Genomic DNA, 19,782 nt, shown 5'->3' on the forward strand with positions numbered 1-19,782 from the left:
GCAGCCATGATGATGCTGAGATGCCCAGTCTACATAGGCGGAATATTCTACAGGCAGTAGCTAGAGATGTACATGCAATCCGCATAGGTGATCAGCGTGATACTAAGAAATGCAGGACAAATACCTGTGTAATTAGGTGTGTACAGCTTGTGTGCATTTTTTATGTGTATTATGATTATTAGATTTTGTGCAGTTCTCGTTATCAGGTACATGTATGTAATAAAACAGTATATTTTCATGCGGCTTATCAATATAGTCAAGTTTTAAATGTACTTTAATATCCAACCAGAACAGTACATGTACATGTGTGTAGCCATTGTCGACAGCAAAACTTGTGTACTCCCTTCTTGATGTCTACACTTCTGATGAATCCCTTGATAAACTAAGATTTTGAATTGACTTCAACATCAGTTTACATGTTGACTTCCCCACTGTTAGCAGACAGTACTAGGCCCAGCAAGAGCCATTGCTGTGATCCGGTTAGGCATGTCTTGGTCAAGTACTGTAGGGACTTGGCACTGAGCTGATAGAGGCATTCTTTAGTGTGCTGTTTCCTTAACAGGGTCTGTATCAGCTTGATTACTGGCTGGCAGTAGGGTTAAGTACATTACATACAAGTGCATGTATGTCCCACCCAGGCACATACATGTAAGAGTATGTCGTTTCAGACGGGAAAGTTAGTCAGTAAATTACCAAAGGTCCGTCATCTGCGGTAAGCCTGTTTGATTGACCCATAAATCTGACCAACATTGCATGAGTGAAAATATATGTAAGTATGTTGTTAATAACAAATTACATTTTTTGAATGCATTTCTAAATAAATCTTACAGTAAGTTTTAATTTAAAAAAAAAAGAAAATGTTTGGTTTAGTCTATACATTCGGGTACCAAGGAAAAGCATCCATTTCACTGGTGTGTAAGTGGTGTTAGAAAAAAGTTTTATGTTTGTAGAATTTTTGCCATTTGAAAAAATATCTAATAGTGGCCTTATTTTGTTTTTGTATAAAATGCAAAAATTTTAAAAGCACTTATCATTGTAATAACTGTATACATATATGTACAATCTGAGAGTAATGTATACATGATGTACATGTAGGTTCGGAAAACTTAAGATTTTGTTTATAATAACAATAATTGTAAAGCAAGGTTTTAATGTATATCCGTATTTGTTTTAAAAAAACGTAGTCTAGTCTAATAACTAATGAATTGTCAAAATTGTTAGTTGACAAATTTTTCTTATTGTACATGTAATGCATCATCTCCATAGTATTGAAACAACCTACGCTCAACCCTTGGCCATGGGCGATGGTTACAAGGTTGACAGTGTAGCAGATGTGCAAGTCACCTGTAGTGTTGTAGGTACAGATGTGGCCATTTGACGAGTGACCTGTTGTATACATATAGGTATAGTACAGATGTGGCTAATTGACAATGTACCAGTTGTAGATAGAGTATAGGTCACTGGCTCACCTCACATTCCAGTCACCGCCTATTGACAACAATCACTCATATTTTTAGCTCAGGTTGTGCGGAGTTTACTGGGCTGGCTTTTCACCTGTTCTCTTGTCTACCTGTATACATGCATGCTCATCTACCTTTATGACAGACGGAGGCTGTACCTACTTGTATTCATGTACATGTACACTGGTAATTTTTAAATTTTCTTGAACTACAAAAGGTTTCGTGTCTTGGTGTATTAATTAAATCTCATTTGAAAGTTGTGGTTCCTTTTGTTTGTTTTTCTTTGATCAATGTTGGATTGTTGCCAGGCTGTCTGCTGACAGACCTGATAATGTGGGTGTAAATCAGGTACACATTGCTGATCACTGTGCCTGCTTGCACCAGTAGGCATTATTGCACTGTCAGGGAATCATTTTCAGTGAATCATTTACTCAGATTTTATGTACATGAAGGACATGAAAGAATGTATTTACTTCCATTTTTTTTCTCCTTTTACTCTATTGCAAACTGATGTACATTTTCTTTACAACTTGTGATGATTGACTTCTTTTTTTTTACTTAAAAAGGGGACATGATAGATACATCTATTCATGCTTTTATATCCTAAAATGCTCAGACACAAAAAGAATGAATCAACACAAAGTATAATTCTTAGTAAAAATGAAAATTTGTATGGATTTCATTTCTTTTGTTAGGAACTAATTATAATTTCACATTCACACTAATATTAAAACCTGTCAGGTTTGATCTTTATGATTAGAACATAATTTGGTAGGTTATTTGCAGTTGTTGTTTTTGGTAATTTATTTAATTATTTATTTATAATATATATAATAATATATATATATATATATATATATATATATATATATATATATATATATATACGTGTATTTCTAAATAAATGTGTAAATAGGCTTTGATTGTTCCAAATTAAAGTTCGGTGTCTAGCACTACCTTGTCCTAAACACTAATACATAGTATTTGTTCAAACACCATGTATATGTAACACTAGGGTATATATTTGCGTACTCAGTGCAAAGGTATGACATTAATGAAAGTATGACAATTTGCTATCAGAAGACTTCATGCTTAGAAAGCAGGTCCTCTGGTCTAGTGGGGAAATAAGAGACTAGCCATTAGCGTTCATTGGCCAGGCAGTCCCTGTGTGTTGTATTTATCACCATGACAACCTATTCTAAATGGTTACCATGGATTATTTTGATCGCCGATGGGATGACATTATTTGTATAGATTGGGGGTCGTTTTGGTGCACCACACAGTTTTGTGTGTAAGTTGTCTATATATATAGTGATAGTGAGGTGAGCGGAGGAGTTTTAAGGACATGGATCTCGACCTGTTCACAGTATGTCACCAGACAGCTCAACAAGCTCTTTCTTTGGAGTTGGAAGTAATTGTGACAGAATATATCTTCATATTTACGGAGCGTAAAGGATTTTAAGAGATTGAATAGGACAGTACTGGATGGTCCAGATCATCAAGTTCTGCCGACGGAATAATTAAAAGGTTTGCCGTATGAGAAAGGCCCAGAGAGTATTGAGGTGGTATGTATTGAGTGGTAGGTCATGTTTACAAAGTAGCCCTGTATCACCTCGTTATAAAGCATACCGGAGAAATCCAATTTCACACCTGTTCAAAAGGTTTACCTGGGATGGCACTGTGTGTGTGATATGAATAATGAACGCAGCCTCGCAGAGTTGGCAGGCCAGTGGAAAAAGAGCTGCGGGGCTTTTGACAAAAGCGTCACTTTCTCTCAGTGACGGGAGGATGTGGAGGCTCGCTGGATGGGGACGGTGACAGTTGCCCGACAGGTTTGGTCGGTTCGTCCCCACGTAGGGAAGTCCTCGACGGTGGAGTAGGAGTGGCTGCTCACCAAGAACCAATCAGCCGCATCCTCAGGAGGAGGCTGGAGAGGGTGGGGTCAAGTGAGAGAGCTCGCGCATATTGGACAGTGTGTCAGTTGTAACCTGAGGCGCGTAATGTCTGGATGTCTCCGCAGATTTTACACTGGGATACATTGTATCGTGGACAATGATGTATGTACTCCACAGACTGCTGGAATGGTTTGTTTTAAGGTATTCTTTAACCTTGTCGAAATGTTAAACAGTATGGAAGTAAAATTAAGGCTTGTATTAAGCGGGTGGTACTTCTACATTTGTACAGTGATTTTAAGATGGCAAAATAGTTGCTTTCATTTACTGTATAGTGTATGCGTTATCTCCCAGCTTGAAAGGAATTTTAACATTAATGGTTGAAATTTTGCCCAGATTTGCTCATTACTTCTCTGTGAGAATTGTACATTCTAATTTCTGTAGAAGTATCAAATGTTCTGTGAACCAGAAAGTAAAAACAGTTTTGATAAATCTGGGATTTAAAGGCCTTAATCCTTTCAGTTTTTCTTTTACTCTGAAATTCTAGCGTGTTTATGATTTTTCACAGTTTTCCTGTTTTGTCCTCACTGCTACATGTAATAAACTGTGGCAATATTCCGTGAAGACAGATAAATTGTCATGTAGATCGGCAGAACTGTTAGAACCGGTCTGGGGTCTTCGTAAATGATGTGGCAGCTAGTAATTTCCTGTATAAATCTGACACACCTACTCCCACTTACATGTATGTACAGTATTATTACACATATTGGTCACTACCTAAATACATACATACTCTTATTTAGTCAGTTTATACTAGTTCTCTGTTCCTTTTTCTTTTTTTCTTTTTTTCTTTTTTGGGGGTTGGGGTGGCAGCTGTTGGTTTGCAATTTCACATAGGCTTTTAGTCAAGCATATCAGTTTCTATCATGATCAGACAGAAGGGTAGTCCATTATTGTCGGAGTGGTGTGCAAGCAAGGGCAGCAGGGTAACATCATGTTCAGACAATGTAGTTACAAGCAGATACCTGAGATTGTTCAATCTCAGTTTCAGTGCTATTATCTGCTGTATACTGCCCCCCAGCTATTTCCACTCCACCAACCCTGTTAACTGTTGTATCCTGTACAAAGGCTTGAGCATACTTGTGGATACTTACATCTGGATATATACACCTACATGCACACATATACATCTACATTTACATGTATACATACAGTATATGTGTACCCCAGAAAAGTTTTGTTTGTATGGGTTAAAATGTGTACCTCATGTATCTAGCAGATACCTTAACTTGTGTATCTTGGTCAGTGTGTGATTCGGGGTCTTGTTCACCTGTGTAACTATAACAGTCAGGGTATCGGACTATCCCATGACACCTTTGATTTACCCCCTTCCTCCCTTCCAGGGCCCCACAATGTATCAGTTGACCTATACACAGTCTGCTATAGCCTAGGTGATAATTGGAGAGAAAGGTCTCCATCCAAACGACACAAACAGGGACTGTCTTTAATTTGTGCGGGGAATGTTTGCACCTTTGGGAACTTGACCCCAGGGGCCAAAAGAGCAGTAGACATGTGATGAGAGGAGAGACAGTCCCTGACTCTGCCTGTCCTCACCTGGACCCTCTAACCTGGCCAGTCTGATTACAGGTACCGCTCACCTGTGCAAGGTTAACTGGACTTACTGCCCACCATCTTGTATGTATGGTATAAGTTTTACAACCTGATGTTGTATTATATGTATGCTTTGTTTTCGGAAGATTTATTCGCATGAAATGTAGGACTATATGTATTTTCAAAACTTTTGGTAATAATCCTGGCCACAGCCCATCTCTACCACTTACCCCCCCCCCCCCAGTCCCCTGATTACTGTTGTTTTGTTTAGTCATATATACATCTCGTTGAGTGATTTGGAGAGCTCAGCACCCATGTATGCATGGTTGATATTGTTACTCCCAGTGTGTGACTAGTGTCTTGATCATGTTTCTTTGTGATCACTGTCATCAGGTATAGAGTGGGAAGTTGCTATTCTGAAATCATTTGTTAAAGCTCGTATTTACACTGTTCACAGACAAATGTTATGTGGATGAAATAATGGTACATTTATATGTGTAAAGGGTCTTCAAAAATTATACTAGAGTTGAGTTAAACCGACATAGTTTTGTCAGCATGGCTGTGTGGTTGTAGTAGGATTAGTGCTCAGTTCATCAGCCGGATGTGCCAGGGTTAGCTTCAGTGCTAGGGGTGCTGAATCAAGCAGGAACTGGACAGGGGAATTAACCGGCCCGATGATTGTGCTTATTAAGAGCTCTGATTGGCTGGCTGCACAGTACTGGTTTACCTACTGTGCGCTGGTGTATGGAGAAAGAGAGGGGCTGTGACAAAGCAGGATCTAGATCGGCCGATTGAGTGAAGTTGAAATTCCTGTCAATAGCCCCATTGCCGGTCCATCTCTCAAAGGCGGCTGGTGCTTATGTGTCCCAACTCCCAAGTGCACTATGGCAGTTGTATGTGTGGAGTGTTGTAATTCACTTGCTGGCTAAATGGTTGGGATCTGCTTGGTAGATAGATGGTCAGGTGCAAGGCGATGGACAAAGGCCACAAGTTGGTGGCTGGGGCTGATTAACCTGTTTTTACCTGGCAGCCTTCGGCGGGTCGCTCGCCACACCTGAGTGAGTCTAGGGCTTTGTGCAGCCAGCTTTATAACAGCAGGCCGGCAAAGTTAATGGCAGTTATAGTCCAGGTGAAAGGATCAATAGTGTGTGTCCAGATGGGCTTTGTGCAGAGGATGGAGTCTGTCTCCTACCTTGCTGGTCACTTCACAGAAGTTAGGTCAAGTGCATGGATCTGATTGTGGCAGTTAGTAGCAACAGGGGTCAGTGGTAGAGAGACGGAGTTGTCGACAGACCACTGCTGCAGATAATTCTCCTGGGCTTCGGGTACCACACATGCTCACCACGGGTGTTTCTTTTGACCTGTACCAGTGTGCTTCACTCCCCAGGCAATCATTACTAAAACGGTACACGTGGACGGGTCGATTGGCATTCCCAGGTGTGGCTGACAGACAGGCTGGACACACAGGTTAAGGGGCAGGGATCAAGTGACCACAGGAATAGTCTTTCACTGTCAGCGGATAGCCACTCTCAGTGGTACATGTAGATCGCCTCTTTTACAGACGGCCATTTCTTGGTATTTTGTTGCCGTTTTTTTTGTTGTTCTCACCATCACCATGTGCTTCAGGAAAAGGCGGTAAAACAAGGGAAGCGTCACAACATTTTTCACATTCTTTTGTCAGGTGATATTTCTCTGTCATTGTTTTCACCAGGTGCATGTCCGAGGGTGGGCTCCAGGTACTCACGTTGTACACACCTACGTTTTAGTAATTATTATAATGTCTGTGATAACGTTTAGGTTTTTATCATCAGTCAAGACTACTAATAATCAGGATTCATGGAACATAACTTCCTCATTAAGACCCTATGATGGTTTGATTGTTCCTCTAAATCTTGGTGTGCTTATGTTTTTCATGCCATATGGTTCATTTATGGTGGACCACATTTCATATATTGGTACATGTGTAGTATACAGTATTTACTTCATTACATAGTTGTTTTCATTTTCTGTCTGTGTTCCTAATAATTATTTAAAAAATTGGATACCATGGATAAAAGTATTATGTACATGTACATGTATTTACAGCTGTATTAAAAAGTTCTTTGAATTTCTGTTTTGATTTTAAACTACTTGTAGGTACAGTATGTTTTACTTGTGCATATTAGTTGTCATTTAATATTTAAATTTAACAGTTTGAAATATGGGTATTCCTGTAGTTTGATTTACACCTTTAATGGCTCTGAAAATCTCTGAAATCAAAATTCCATACATATACATGTATCAGTTCACAAAAGTGCAGCAACAGAGTACACTTAAAAGACAACCGAGTCATGAAAGAATATTGTTTTGAAGAGAAAAAAAAATAAAAAATGTTTTTTTTGCTATTTTAATTGCATACATTTATTTTGTAGAAATGGTATATTATTGAATTTGATTTTTACAAATTATATTTTATGGTTAGAATTTTTACATTGCTGCGAAGCTTAGCATATAGGATATATTTTCTTGTTGAATTTTGTTTTACATGAATCACTGAGATATGAATTGAAGTTAAATTTGTTGTCATATTCATGTATATATTTTGTTTTTTATATTAGAAAATTATAGATGTTCGTTAATAGTACTTAGTAATCTTTTAAGTGTAGTATGATGTAACTGGCACTTGTAACTGGATGTAACTGGCACTTGTAATTTGATGTAACTTCCACATGTAATTTGATGTAACTTCCACATGTAATTTGATGTAACTACCACATGTAATTTGATGTAACTACCACATGTAATTTGATGTAACTTCGACTGGTAATTTATGTATAACATTCTCTGCAGGGAAAATTTTTCACATATCCACACATTAGGTCATAGTTTGAAATAGACTTAGTATAGTAAAAGTAAATACAATATTATTTTGAATTTTTTTTATTTATTTTATTTATTTATCTGTTTTTTTTTTTTTGTTTTATTTTTTTTTTTTTGAGGTTTTTCCAGTGGTTTTAGACTTGATTTTCAGAGATTTTTGTCAGTCGTGCCATAATTTCATGAAGTGTCCTACTAGCGAAATAGTGGAGATGCTGCGGAATCACGGAGGCGACCGGTATGTATACTGTAGCTGCAATTATCAGTGAGGGATTGTGGGATGCATTGTCCCACTGCTGCGGATCGGAGGGGAGAACTATGGAGCTATGACGTCATCTTACCTAACAGTATTAGACTTGTATTTGCATTCTCTAATACTGTCAGGTAAAGATGTCAGCAGAGTTCTGGGATCATCACAACAGTCGTCTCCCTTCTTCCTGAACTGCTTAACTCCCCTGGCAAGAATCGACGAGGCGTTAGATTTATCATTATTGAAATTCAAATCCCTCCATTCTTCCAGTTTTCAGTAGTATTGCCTGTTTAACTCTGTTGCTTGCTTTAGCTGCTTAACTTCATGTAGAATACATGTACATGTACTTAAAACATGTAGAGTACATGTATTTGTTTTTAGTGACGTTAGATTTAGAACATTTACATTTTTTGGGTGTTTATCCTTTGCTGTAGAGGTGCTGAATTTTATACTTTACTGAAATTGTCAGATTTGCTTTATTTGACTGTACTTGAATGTGGTCTTGCTAATGTAAATAAGCTACATGTGTTGTAAATATAATCCCAGAATGAAGTCTTCAGAACAGTTGTAATTTTATAACATTTTTTGATAGTGATGCGAATGTAGATGTATCCATTCAGACTTTTGCTGAGAAAATCTTACTTTTTATGTACAATTTATTTGTATCACTACCAGAATAGAAATAGCTGTGAGAATATACGTAGTAAGTGCCCAGGTGATATATCATATGTTTTCCTCGGTCCTCAAGTATGGCACACTCTATGCTGTTTTCACCTTGTAACTTTTACAAGTTTCGTTCTTATTGGTGTAAGCATTCTCGCCATTCTCGTGTGAGCTGAGCATCAGTTTGCAGTATTGAACCTGTACTAGCCTTTAGTCCATGTGCCTGTATGAACACAGGTGTGTGTATATATATATATATATATGTATGTATATATACATGCCAGGATGCTGTACGTGAATCGCAATGAACACCTGTGAGTGCTAAAGTGATTCATGCTCCTGATGAATCCAACAAATCATGCGTCTACCAAAATTCTTTCTCCAATACTGATTTTTTCCCAAATGCCACTGAGCTGTGATTCAATGGAATGTTGATTGTTGTGACTGTTGCTGTAGTAACGCGGATGTGTGGGCAGAGTGAGCAAGCTCCCAGTGACTTCACAGTGGCCGTTCACTCATCTGCTTTGTGTACGCAGGTTTATTTATATTTCTGGGTTGATTTTACACAATTTCATATGTATGCCAGGGCTGGGTGTCCAGATTAGTGGCCGTTTTCATTCATCAGCAGTTCTATGGCGCTGTACGGCTGACTGGACTATTGTATGTATATCTGGGGAGCTGTGATATCCTCATGCATGCTGACACTGCAGATGTCCGGCGAGTTCTGAAGGTTTATAGTTCTCAGATAATGTACATCAGATGTGTGTGTATTCCTAGCTTTTGTGACCATGGTGGATGATGCCTCACCTACTGACACTGTATCCACCTGAGCACTCATGCTCATTGGGACATTCATTGTTCAAGGGTATCCTTTACAACTCAGTAAGGATTGTCGTTGGAATGTTAGTTAGGCGATACCAATTTTATTTTGTGTTTTATGAGTAATTGAAAGCATAAAATGGAATGAATGTAAAACTGAAAACCTGTCTTTTTATTTTGATGATTTTTAAAATTGTTTTTATTTGCCTGTTTTCAGGTCTTTCCCATTCGTACATTAAAAAAAAAATGCCCATAAAACAACAGTTAAAATTGGTTTGGCCTCACTAGAATGTGTGTTAATACTTGTGGTGCTTCATGGAAGGACACTGTCCATTTTTATCTCAACAGCTGGCACTCTGAACAGAATAGGACTTGGACTAAAATAAGATGCAGACTTCACTGGAGACTGTAAAATATACATATACAGGTAGATCTATGCATAGCCTGGTGATAAAACTATAATGTCAGGTATGAATTGGTTTTCACCAGTACAGCCATGTCAACTACCTCATCAGTTTCCCTGCAAAATCACTGCTGCTGCAGGTGGGAAGGGTTGCCCACTATTCAAACGTATTTTTGACTTTGATACAGTTTAAAGCATGATGCCAGTATCAGTATATATGAAATGTCTTCACTTAGTAAGATGAAAAGACGAAGACCAGCATTGCACATCAGAGGATGATGTCATAATGATGATATCAGCTCACATTCCCGATGGCAATACCTTACATGTACTGTACACTCGGTGGTGAGATTGCCTGTTTAGGGTGCCTATGGGGAAGGCATTGTGTGTACAATATTGTGATTATCAATGAGTTTGTGTGGGCATGATACTTCCTGGGTCTTCCATGCTTCCATTGTTTTCATGCTTGTGCATGTATGATGTGGATTAAAATAGATGGAAAATGAAAACAGCTGATGTGCTCCCCGCTTTTGTACTATTGTACTTTTCTTCTGGCTACTGTACTTGCACATGTCAGGGCATTTGTTTGTTAAAGCGATCTTTATGAGCCTTTAGCACATGATTAATATCTGACATAGTTGATCTTGTATACATGAATGTTGAAGGTTGTGGAAACCAAGCTGGTACATGTATGTATTGTAATATGAATACCTGGTCCCATGGGTCTCTAGCTCCATTTGTGTGGTCCACTGTATGCTCCAGGATCAGGAGTGTTAGTCTTAGTGGCTGCAGGTCTGTGAACTAGGCTTAAAGATGAGGAGTGGGTAGGTGTTGATTAGAAAACTGTACAACCCAAATACGCATCATAAAACATTATTTTTGATGCTGATTCTTCCATTTTTCCAGTAAGATATCATCCTACCTTCCGAACACACCTCAAAACACCTGTATAAGACCAATAAAACTATCAGAATCAGGTAAAAGGAGCAACTTTTGGGCCATGTACACTATGTGTGTGGTTACCTCTCAGTGCTTTACTGTGCTCCCACCTATTGATGGTGGTTTAGTGGTGTTCCATTGTGGCTGTCTTGCCCATTGTCAAGTGGTTTGGTCTCCCACCACAGGAGTGTAAATTCCAAGAAAACTCTGTGGCTGTCACACTGAGATTGTACGACTTCTTGACAGCCCTTGAGAAAGACAGACAGATAGAAATGATAGTCTGGCCAGCTCATCAAATTATGTATGGGAATACATGTATTACCTGGGCCAGCTGGCAAAGTTTTTTAACATATACATATGTATATTTGTGTTGCTATCCAGTCTTTCCACTTTCCTTGTTGTCGTAACTGAATGAGGTATATGTACCGTACATGTACTTTAGTGAGTCTGCAGTTTCGTGGCTTTGAAGGTGTGCATTTACATGTATGTGAAAGCAGCACCACAGGCAGCATTGCATGGCACATGTGTATCACAAACTACATTATGGGTGGTTTATAGGAATACTTTGAATTTGTCTTGAGGGAAATAATGCAAAGTATTCAGAACATGAGGTGCCTTTGACAGATTTTGATCTGAGCTCCGATACATATATCATTTAACCAGCAAAAACTGTGTTTGTTTGTATTGTCTTTAAAGTCTGTACTGTTATATTTCCTGAATTTGATGGAGGCTTGGTTGTACTTGTACATATACTTACTGTCTAGGTCAGTAAAAAGCAAGCAGGGTTCTGGAGCAACCACTCCACTTCCTTACTGTTAGTGTCATAAAGTCTACATTTACATGTATGCTGTACTCAGTCCGGTAACTGGTTGTTGTATTCAACACAGTGTACATGCACATGCTTTACTGGGACTGGTAACTGGTTGCTGTATTTCATACAGTGTACATGCTGTACTGGGACTGGTAACTGGTTGCTGTATTCCTAACGGTGTGCATATTGTACTGGGACTGGTAACTGGTTGCTATATTTCATACAGTGTACATGCTGTATTGGGACTGGTAACTGGTTGCTATATTCCTAACGGTGTGCATATTGTACTGGGACTGGTAACTGGTTGCTGTATTCCATACAGTGTGCATATTGTACTGGGACTGGTAACTGGTTGCTGTATTCCATACAGTGTACATGCTGTTCTGGGACTGGTGACTGGTTGTTTTAGGCAGTTTACAGACTGTAATATAGAGTACGTATTAAACAGCACAGCGTTCAGTGAGGGTCTGGTTGTTCTTATTCAAAGAACCGCTACCTTTGTTCTGCAGGTTATGATTGTGCCATTAAGCTAATTACACAGAATCGATGACCCGGTGGCGTGACAATCACTGAGAATAACGATCAAGTTTGATACGGCAACTCATCATTGCTTAGGGCAAGAGTGAGTTTGCTCAGGTTTTACATGTCCACATGCTTGTCTGCTGACTTTACATGTAACTGCGAATGTAGCTACATTTACATATACCTTCCTTGGTATGTCTACTGTGTACACTTTATCCATACTAACTAGGTTTGGAGGGGTTTATAAAATGGCTTTGTAATGAGTTAGGTTTGCACTCCTCTGTATCTGACAAAGATTATCATTTAATGCCATCAGTACCTGATTGAGATTGGGTGCTCAGGTAGTTGTAGTTTGAATTCGGAGTCCAGTTACACGTGTATGTATAATATAAGTAAGACCTACAGAGTAGAGAGGAGCGACCACAGTGTGATAGCTAGTGTGATTGTCACATATAGCCTGTGAAATATGGGCTCTTGTCAGTTTACCTGATTCAGGGTTTTATTCTGACTGTTCATGTAAATACATAAATAGTAACAATTTTCATGCTCCCTAGCATCATGGCTTAAGCAGAATTAGGTAAAAAAAAATTTACCGTGAGTGAATTGGAATTTATTAGATGTCACTGGTCTAGAATTACTCAAGATATTTTCAGGACATTTAACATACAATCACATTAAAACAACGCAAATATGATGTACATGTAAGTATAAACTAACATTATACTACAAACTCATGGTTGATACGTGTAGTTGTTTGAAAATTAGTGGAATACCCGCACATCAAAGTTTCAAGCCCTAGGTGCACGATGTGCTTATGCTTCCTTGTTTTCTATGTGAGCAAAAGACATTTGATACAATTATCTTGCCTGTGTTATAATCGACAGGAGCACACGCTGTACATGCACCTGCTGTACATGCACCTGAGTGAGGTTGTATGGTTGTTGTGAACGCGTCATGGTTGAGGGAGTGTATCTGAACAGTGTTCGTGACTAACCACCGTGTTTAAAGCCAGCCCACATACAGATGAAACTGTATTCCTCAGCTAGCTGCGATAACTTTTTATCTGGCTACAATTTGGCAATCGTCTTTTAGGCCTGGTCGCACAGAGGATGTATTATTTACAATGTGAAGTCTCTCTTGAGAAGCAACGGACCAGAATTGTAATAAGATGAGAAAGAATTACTTGGTGAATTTTTAATTAGACTCCAAATCGACCGATCTGTACTCCTACACTTAGGTTCATTCCTTTCCTTTGTAAAGTTATTATTCCATGGGAAGATATTATCTATTTTGTACAACAGTTTGTACAACTACAAATAAACAAGTGTTTTTGTGTAGTACATAGAAATCAGTGGATAACCTTCAGTATAAATGTCCATGTACATATGTACCTGTGTAAGACGTATATTGTAATTGTCCGTAATGATGTTCATGTACCATGCTCGGAGAGTTACGCAGCACTACCTTAGCTCTGAGATCGGTTGGTCATGTTCCCAGCTTACCTTCCACATTAACCACTCTGAACCATTACAGTCAGTAACCTGGAACTCTGTCCTGTCACCTGTGCTGTGTCTAAAGTGCCTCACAAAAACAGGTGTCCCGTGATGTTAAAGTAAATCTGAATTCATATCACCTCATTATGTGGGAATAATGGAGCCATAGCATCGCAAATAACACAAATGTAACCAACGCACCCACTCGGACACCATCAGAACTTCGCAAGCTGCCATGTTCAAATCATGTGACTCTGTTGCTGGAGTGGACTCGGCTGCTCTTTCCAGAATTGAGATCATCTTTTTTCACAATATAATTGATTATAGTTCATTTCTGCTCATAATTAACACAAAAATTAAAGACTCTTAAACAGTATGTCGGTCACCTTTTATATCATGTAAATCTCACTGGCTTCAATCAAATCACTCCACTTCCTCTAAGCACAACCTGTATTCGTAATAGGTACATGTATGTATCAAACATGGGGAATGACACCAATGATTCCAATGATTCGTTCAAATCTCAACATGTACAATGTACATGTCAGGCTCTCATTGCTACAGCTTTCTGTTCTTTGCTTTCTGATATTTGTCATATCTTGAATACATCTGACGCATTGTTAGTGTTAGGTAATAACCTGTATGCTGAGAGTTTGTCATAGTGTACATGTATGTACATGTACACATGTTCTTTGCTGTAAAAACCCAAGGGGCATCTAGGATATCCAGGAATTTGATCTCCTTGTCACAAAGGTGGTTTTACCTGTGATACCTGTGTAAGTCCTGACTGAAGGTCAGTTACAGCTTGCCAGATTCTCACACCTCCTCAGGCCTGTTTCTTATTTTGATGTCTCATTGGTTTTGGAAAATCATATGTTTGTTAGAGCCAGTAACAAAACATGCCCAGCCATTCATGAGTTCATAATCATTGTTGTATTAAAGATATTAATACTTATTCTGTATGCCGTATTTGTTCTGCCAGCTCATTGTAGATTTTTGTAGTTTTGTACAGAATTAGGAAGCACACAAAACTGTATTTGTTGTTGAGGTGTGCTCAAGATTTCCGTCTCTGTGTTAGAAGGAGTGTACAACATACCTGTACAAATGTATGTATGTGTATACACTGTACAGGTGTGGGATACAGGCACAGGTGTATTGGTATGTGAATAGATCGCTCCAGGCCAAGTGGATGTCTTACCTATTGGAAGTAGGCCAGTCATGTGGGTGGGTGGGTGAGTATTCACCCCACCCTGTCTGGCGGCAGATCAGTCTTGACCCTATGACCTTAGAAAGAATCTCCGAAACCAACAGCTGTGAAGACGGGCCACACCCTGTTACACATTATACTTTATTCATGGTTACAGTTTTTTTCATGCAGATGTTTAGTCCTGGACACACAACAGTTCCATAGCTACATCAACATGTATATATACATGTATACATATGAAGTTCATGTGAAGTTCATGAGGATGTAGGTAAAGGCTGGAAGGATATAGACTATTACACTTCGCCCAACTTTAGCTGATAAGGCAAGAGCAATCCCAATTGGTATAATCATTCTGTTGAACTGCATTCATCTACACATGTCATGTGCTTATAGATACAATGTACAAGTCATCACATATAGAATGTATTGAGGAAGAGAAAGCATTGACATTGTATACAGTAGGCCTGAGCCTACATTTTCCATGCTCACCTGCCTTCAGGTTGAACATTCAGGTGTAATTTTTCTATTCCCAAACACTCCACACTTGTGGACTGTACATGTACATGTACTTACAAGTCTTATACAGTGATATGTGGTGTAAATACAGTGCAGGTTTGAAGGCTTATTAGTCCCTGCTGACACAGCATGGAGAGGGGAGTTTGTTTACCCTTTGACAGTTTCCCTGCCTTTTTAAATTTACACTTGGTAAATGTATGTCTTCACCATCCTGTGTTAAAGAACAAGTTTCTGGCCGTTCCATTCAGTTCTGATAAAATTATGACCTATTTTGTACCTGGTTACACTCTATCTAACCAGATAGACATTTTTTCCAAATCTGTGTGTTATTTTGAATTGAATCATGACTGATCAAGCTCTTTTATGATAAATCATGGTCATATTTTGTTCTTGTATATTGAAACTTGGTGTCTTCATTATTACAAGTTACACATCAAGTTGGCTCTTGATATTTTCAACAAAACTATGACTCTTGTTATTGGCGGGGATAGCTTCCAGAATTTTTTTTTTAAATGATTAGTTTAATATTAAGTGAATCTTGGTACAGGCTGCACCAAGACAAGTTACAGATCAAGGCTGAGTTCAGGATTCTTAGTCCATCTTCATTGATCTTCAACAAAATGATGGTCTTTTTTGTTTTGTCATGGACTTTGATACACATGTAGCTATAAATGTATTATTCTGACGACTCAGGTTTTTAGGGGACATGTTCAGGTCATACCATGAGAATGCTTGTTATTATAAATAATATATTTGCATAATTGCATCGTATTCATTTGAAATGGTACCTGGCCCTGGGATCACGAAGAAATCTTAGATTTCAGTGAAAATTTCAAATCAGTTTAAAATTGTTATTTCTTATGTAACAGTGTCAAGATATTTCGTGACATTGTAAATTCTGGGTAAGCTATTGTGAAACAAATTTCTGCTAAAATAACAAAAAGGAAGTACCATTTTAATGACTGAAGTTTGTGATCCCATGGCCTGAGCCACCTACAGATAGAAGTGTTTGTAATGAAAACACTGTGAATGGAGTGTGCTAAGCCCTGAATAGATCTGACCAGGATAATGAGGATTGCCAGGTGTTTAGGTAATAACACCAGTATCCCGTAGGTAAAATGGTACACTCTTCTACTGTTGGCCACTTCAGTTAGTGTTTACAGGATGGTCTGGCACTTGGATACAGTTGTGTAGATATGGATTTCAGGGAAATCAGGGTACCACAACCAGACAGCCATATTGTATGTGGGAGACCAAAACTGTTGTTGATCAGGGTGTTCATGCCTATATAGGGCTCATTCTGCAAGAAGATTTAAGTCATACATTTAATTTAAAACTCCAGTGTCCTGCAAGTGTAAGCATACATTTTTTAAATAAAATTTTTTTTATCCCTGAGTAACGGAAAGTAAATGTTTACATTAAATGTCAAATTTTGACTTAATTTACATGTTGAACTGGTTGTGGAATCCTTCCCAGAGATATGTTTGTATATGTGTACACCTGTGGTGTAAGGTTGTTTATTATATTATACATGTATTATTCATATTATATTATACGGTGTCTTCTTGTGGCGAGGAGAGTTATAAAAACATGCTCTACACGTTGTTGAGGGCTATGTTCCAGTGGTGGTTGGTTACATATGTAATGGTTAAGTCTACAGGTATGTATGTAGAGTGCAGTTGTACATCTGATAATTGTTTAATCAGGAGTGCTGATGCGGTGCTTTGAATGTGTAGATGAGTGATGGAGTGTGGCCAACTGATGCTGACATCGCTGTGCCAAGTCGCAACATGACGCAGGCGGGTCTTCTGTTTGCAAATATAGGTACACTAGTTTGTATCATGAGGGATAAGGGGCGGGCCTGTAGATGCGTATGGTGTACAGTGGTGTGGCGAGTATAACCAGGAAATGACACAGCCCAGATGGAACAGGCGCTAGTGATTAGGTAGAGAGTGGGTGGGGGAGGAGGCTCTACACACAACCACATTGGCTCTCAAAGTGAAAAGATGTCAGCCGCTGAAAAAAGTAGCCCCCTGTGTGTTCCTGGCCTACATTTTTTTGCCCCGATCCTCCACCTTGTAGATGTATGGTTGTGTGGATACACTTATCTGTACAGTAGCTCAGGGAGTTTATCAGGGATCGTAAAGTGTAAGTGGGGGCTGACAGAAAGGGCTTGGAGGAGCTAAGGGTCCCTGGATGGTTGTTCATCACCATAGACTAATGGCTGACACAGTTCACTGGAGTTCACTTTATTATATATACAGTTGGGTCTGTGAGTGTCTCCATAATGTGCAGTCATCATGTAGGTGTGTTTATAGGCCTATAACTCACTATAACAATTATTGTTCTGTATACACAATGAACATGTAGGTGTAAGTAATTGACATGTATTTGCAATGTACAGTAAGTCTATAGAAGTCCTCATCCTGTGGGAATCCTGAAAGGAACAATAAAACTGATTGGTGATTTTGTGTGGTGATTGTTGTCGAAATTTATTCTGTATCTATTAAAGCACATTGGTGCTTTTCGAAACCAATTACATAACCAGCTGTCAAAATTCAACATATGTCAAATTGGTTATGTCAGGTGAACGATTGATGGGCAGGTGGTATGCTTTAATCATGGATTGTCAGTCTGATCATAGTACACCACTGATAGGTCAGTTTTTTCTCAATACAAAATGCCATGTGTATTACATGTATGATCAAAACAAGGATTTGCTCATTTTTAAAACACATGCATGAAAACATTGCAGTTGTTTTTTGGGATGTGCATAATGAGATGTGCATGTGTACAAAGACGTAGAATTATAGCTGGAGAGAACGTTTCATTTATATTAAATTCCTTGTTTCCATGCAATAAATACAAAAGGAGGATTTGTCTATCATAACATTTTGTGACATGTTTACAAATGGTTGCTACAAAGGGACCTGGACTTTGATGGTCACCATATATACCTCTTATATTTAAGAAAGGGATCATTTATGTTTGTTGATTTTAGGGCATGTATGATTGTTTCTTGAACTGAAAATTATCTGACTGTTAAGCCTTTGATGATGGGGCCCTGACCCAGCAACATGTAACTAAATGCAGGGTCGTAAACTTCAGCTGGTTCACAGGCTTTTGATCATACATGTATATACAGACCTGATATTACATACATTATACAGAATGTATAGCCAAAAGAATTCAGGTTTACCTGTACATTGTAGCATGAAAGTGTTTATTAAGTACAAGTATGTGTAAGTATTAAGTACAGGTGAAACAAGTACGCGTTTTAACTATGCTTATGAATGAATTCCCAACTTCATGTTAAGAGCCGAATGAGACTATATAATATTATAAGGTTATTAACCATTTTACCTTGTACTATTACTTAAGTTTAAACTGTGCCTTCTGTTGTATTAAGTTAAATTTGCTGGTATTTTAATGTCAGTGCGTATATTCTGCAGTCTGTTAATTTCATTGGAATCACTTATACACAGAAGGTATTAAACAGTAAAATCATTTTTTTTCGCAGATAAATTCTGCAAAGGTAAGTAGACTGGGGTTCACACGTTCATGTTGGTGAATTTGTTTGTGTTTCTGCTAAAAGAAAAATGAAGTAAATAAAAATTGAAGTATACTGTCATGCTTGATTGTTATGTTGTGTTTATTGATTATGACATATAATGAAAGTTCATGATACAACAAAGCCAAAGAAAACTGAATGCACTTGTTGTATTGAAAACATTTATCATCTTTGACATATACATGTCTTAGTATGTTTTATGCTTTTAATACTTTAATTGTTTTCTGTTAATTTTTCTTTTATGTTAATTTGTTGTATAAAATTTTTGAAAAGTTACTCATTGCAGTTTTCATTGGTTGTAATGTTCATTGTACTTTTTCCACAATTTCCATTCTTCATTTAATTAATAAGAAAAAAGAAAGAACAAGAACCCCTCACCACAAAATCTAATTTATCAACAAGTAAGTACATGTACCTTATAAAAAAATTCAATTGCTCGTTTATTCAAGAGTTAAAAATTTCATTTATAATACAGGGTGAACCTAATTTGCATAATTAATGAAGGTCAGCGATGTTGTAGACATGATGCTGCAATCAGAAATTGATGCCCATGATCCTGTAGTCACACTTGGTCAGTTCCAAGGCAAATGATAATGTAGACCTGTTGGTACAATCACTTGTTGGTCACACTAGTCGACTGTATAGAGGATGGTGGTTTCATCCAGGCCCAAGGCAAGTGATGTTGGTGTGATCCGAACTTGGCCAAACCAGGTGACAGAACTGGCTCTGTCCGAAGCCAAGTGATAAAGTTCAGTCCCAATTTGGTCAA

At 38.2% G+C, this 19,782-nt stretch overlaps 1 protein-coding gene across 1 annotated transcript in view; it reads left to right on the forward strand.

The window, feature by feature from the left end:
• Nucleotides 1–19,782, forward strand: part of LOC135475177 (uncharacterized) — a 68,653-nt gene that overhangs the window by 4,027 nt on the left and 44,844 nt on the right. Inside the window, exon 2 of the mRNA XM_064754966.1 lies at nt 18,963–18,977. Within this exon, the coding sequence (XP_064611036.1) occupies nt 18,963–18,977 (15 nt within the window). The remainder of the gene's footprint in view (nt 1–18,962; nt 18,978–19,782) is intronic.

The sequence above is a fragment of the Liolophura sinensis genome, chromosome 9 (genome assembly GCF_032854445.1).
Source record: "Liolophura sinensis isolate JHLJ2023 chromosome 9, CUHK_Ljap_v2, whole genome shotgun sequence".
Taxonomy (NCBI): domain Eukaryota; kingdom Metazoa; phylum Mollusca; class Polyplacophora; order Chitonida; family Chitonidae; genus Liolophura; species Liolophura sinensis.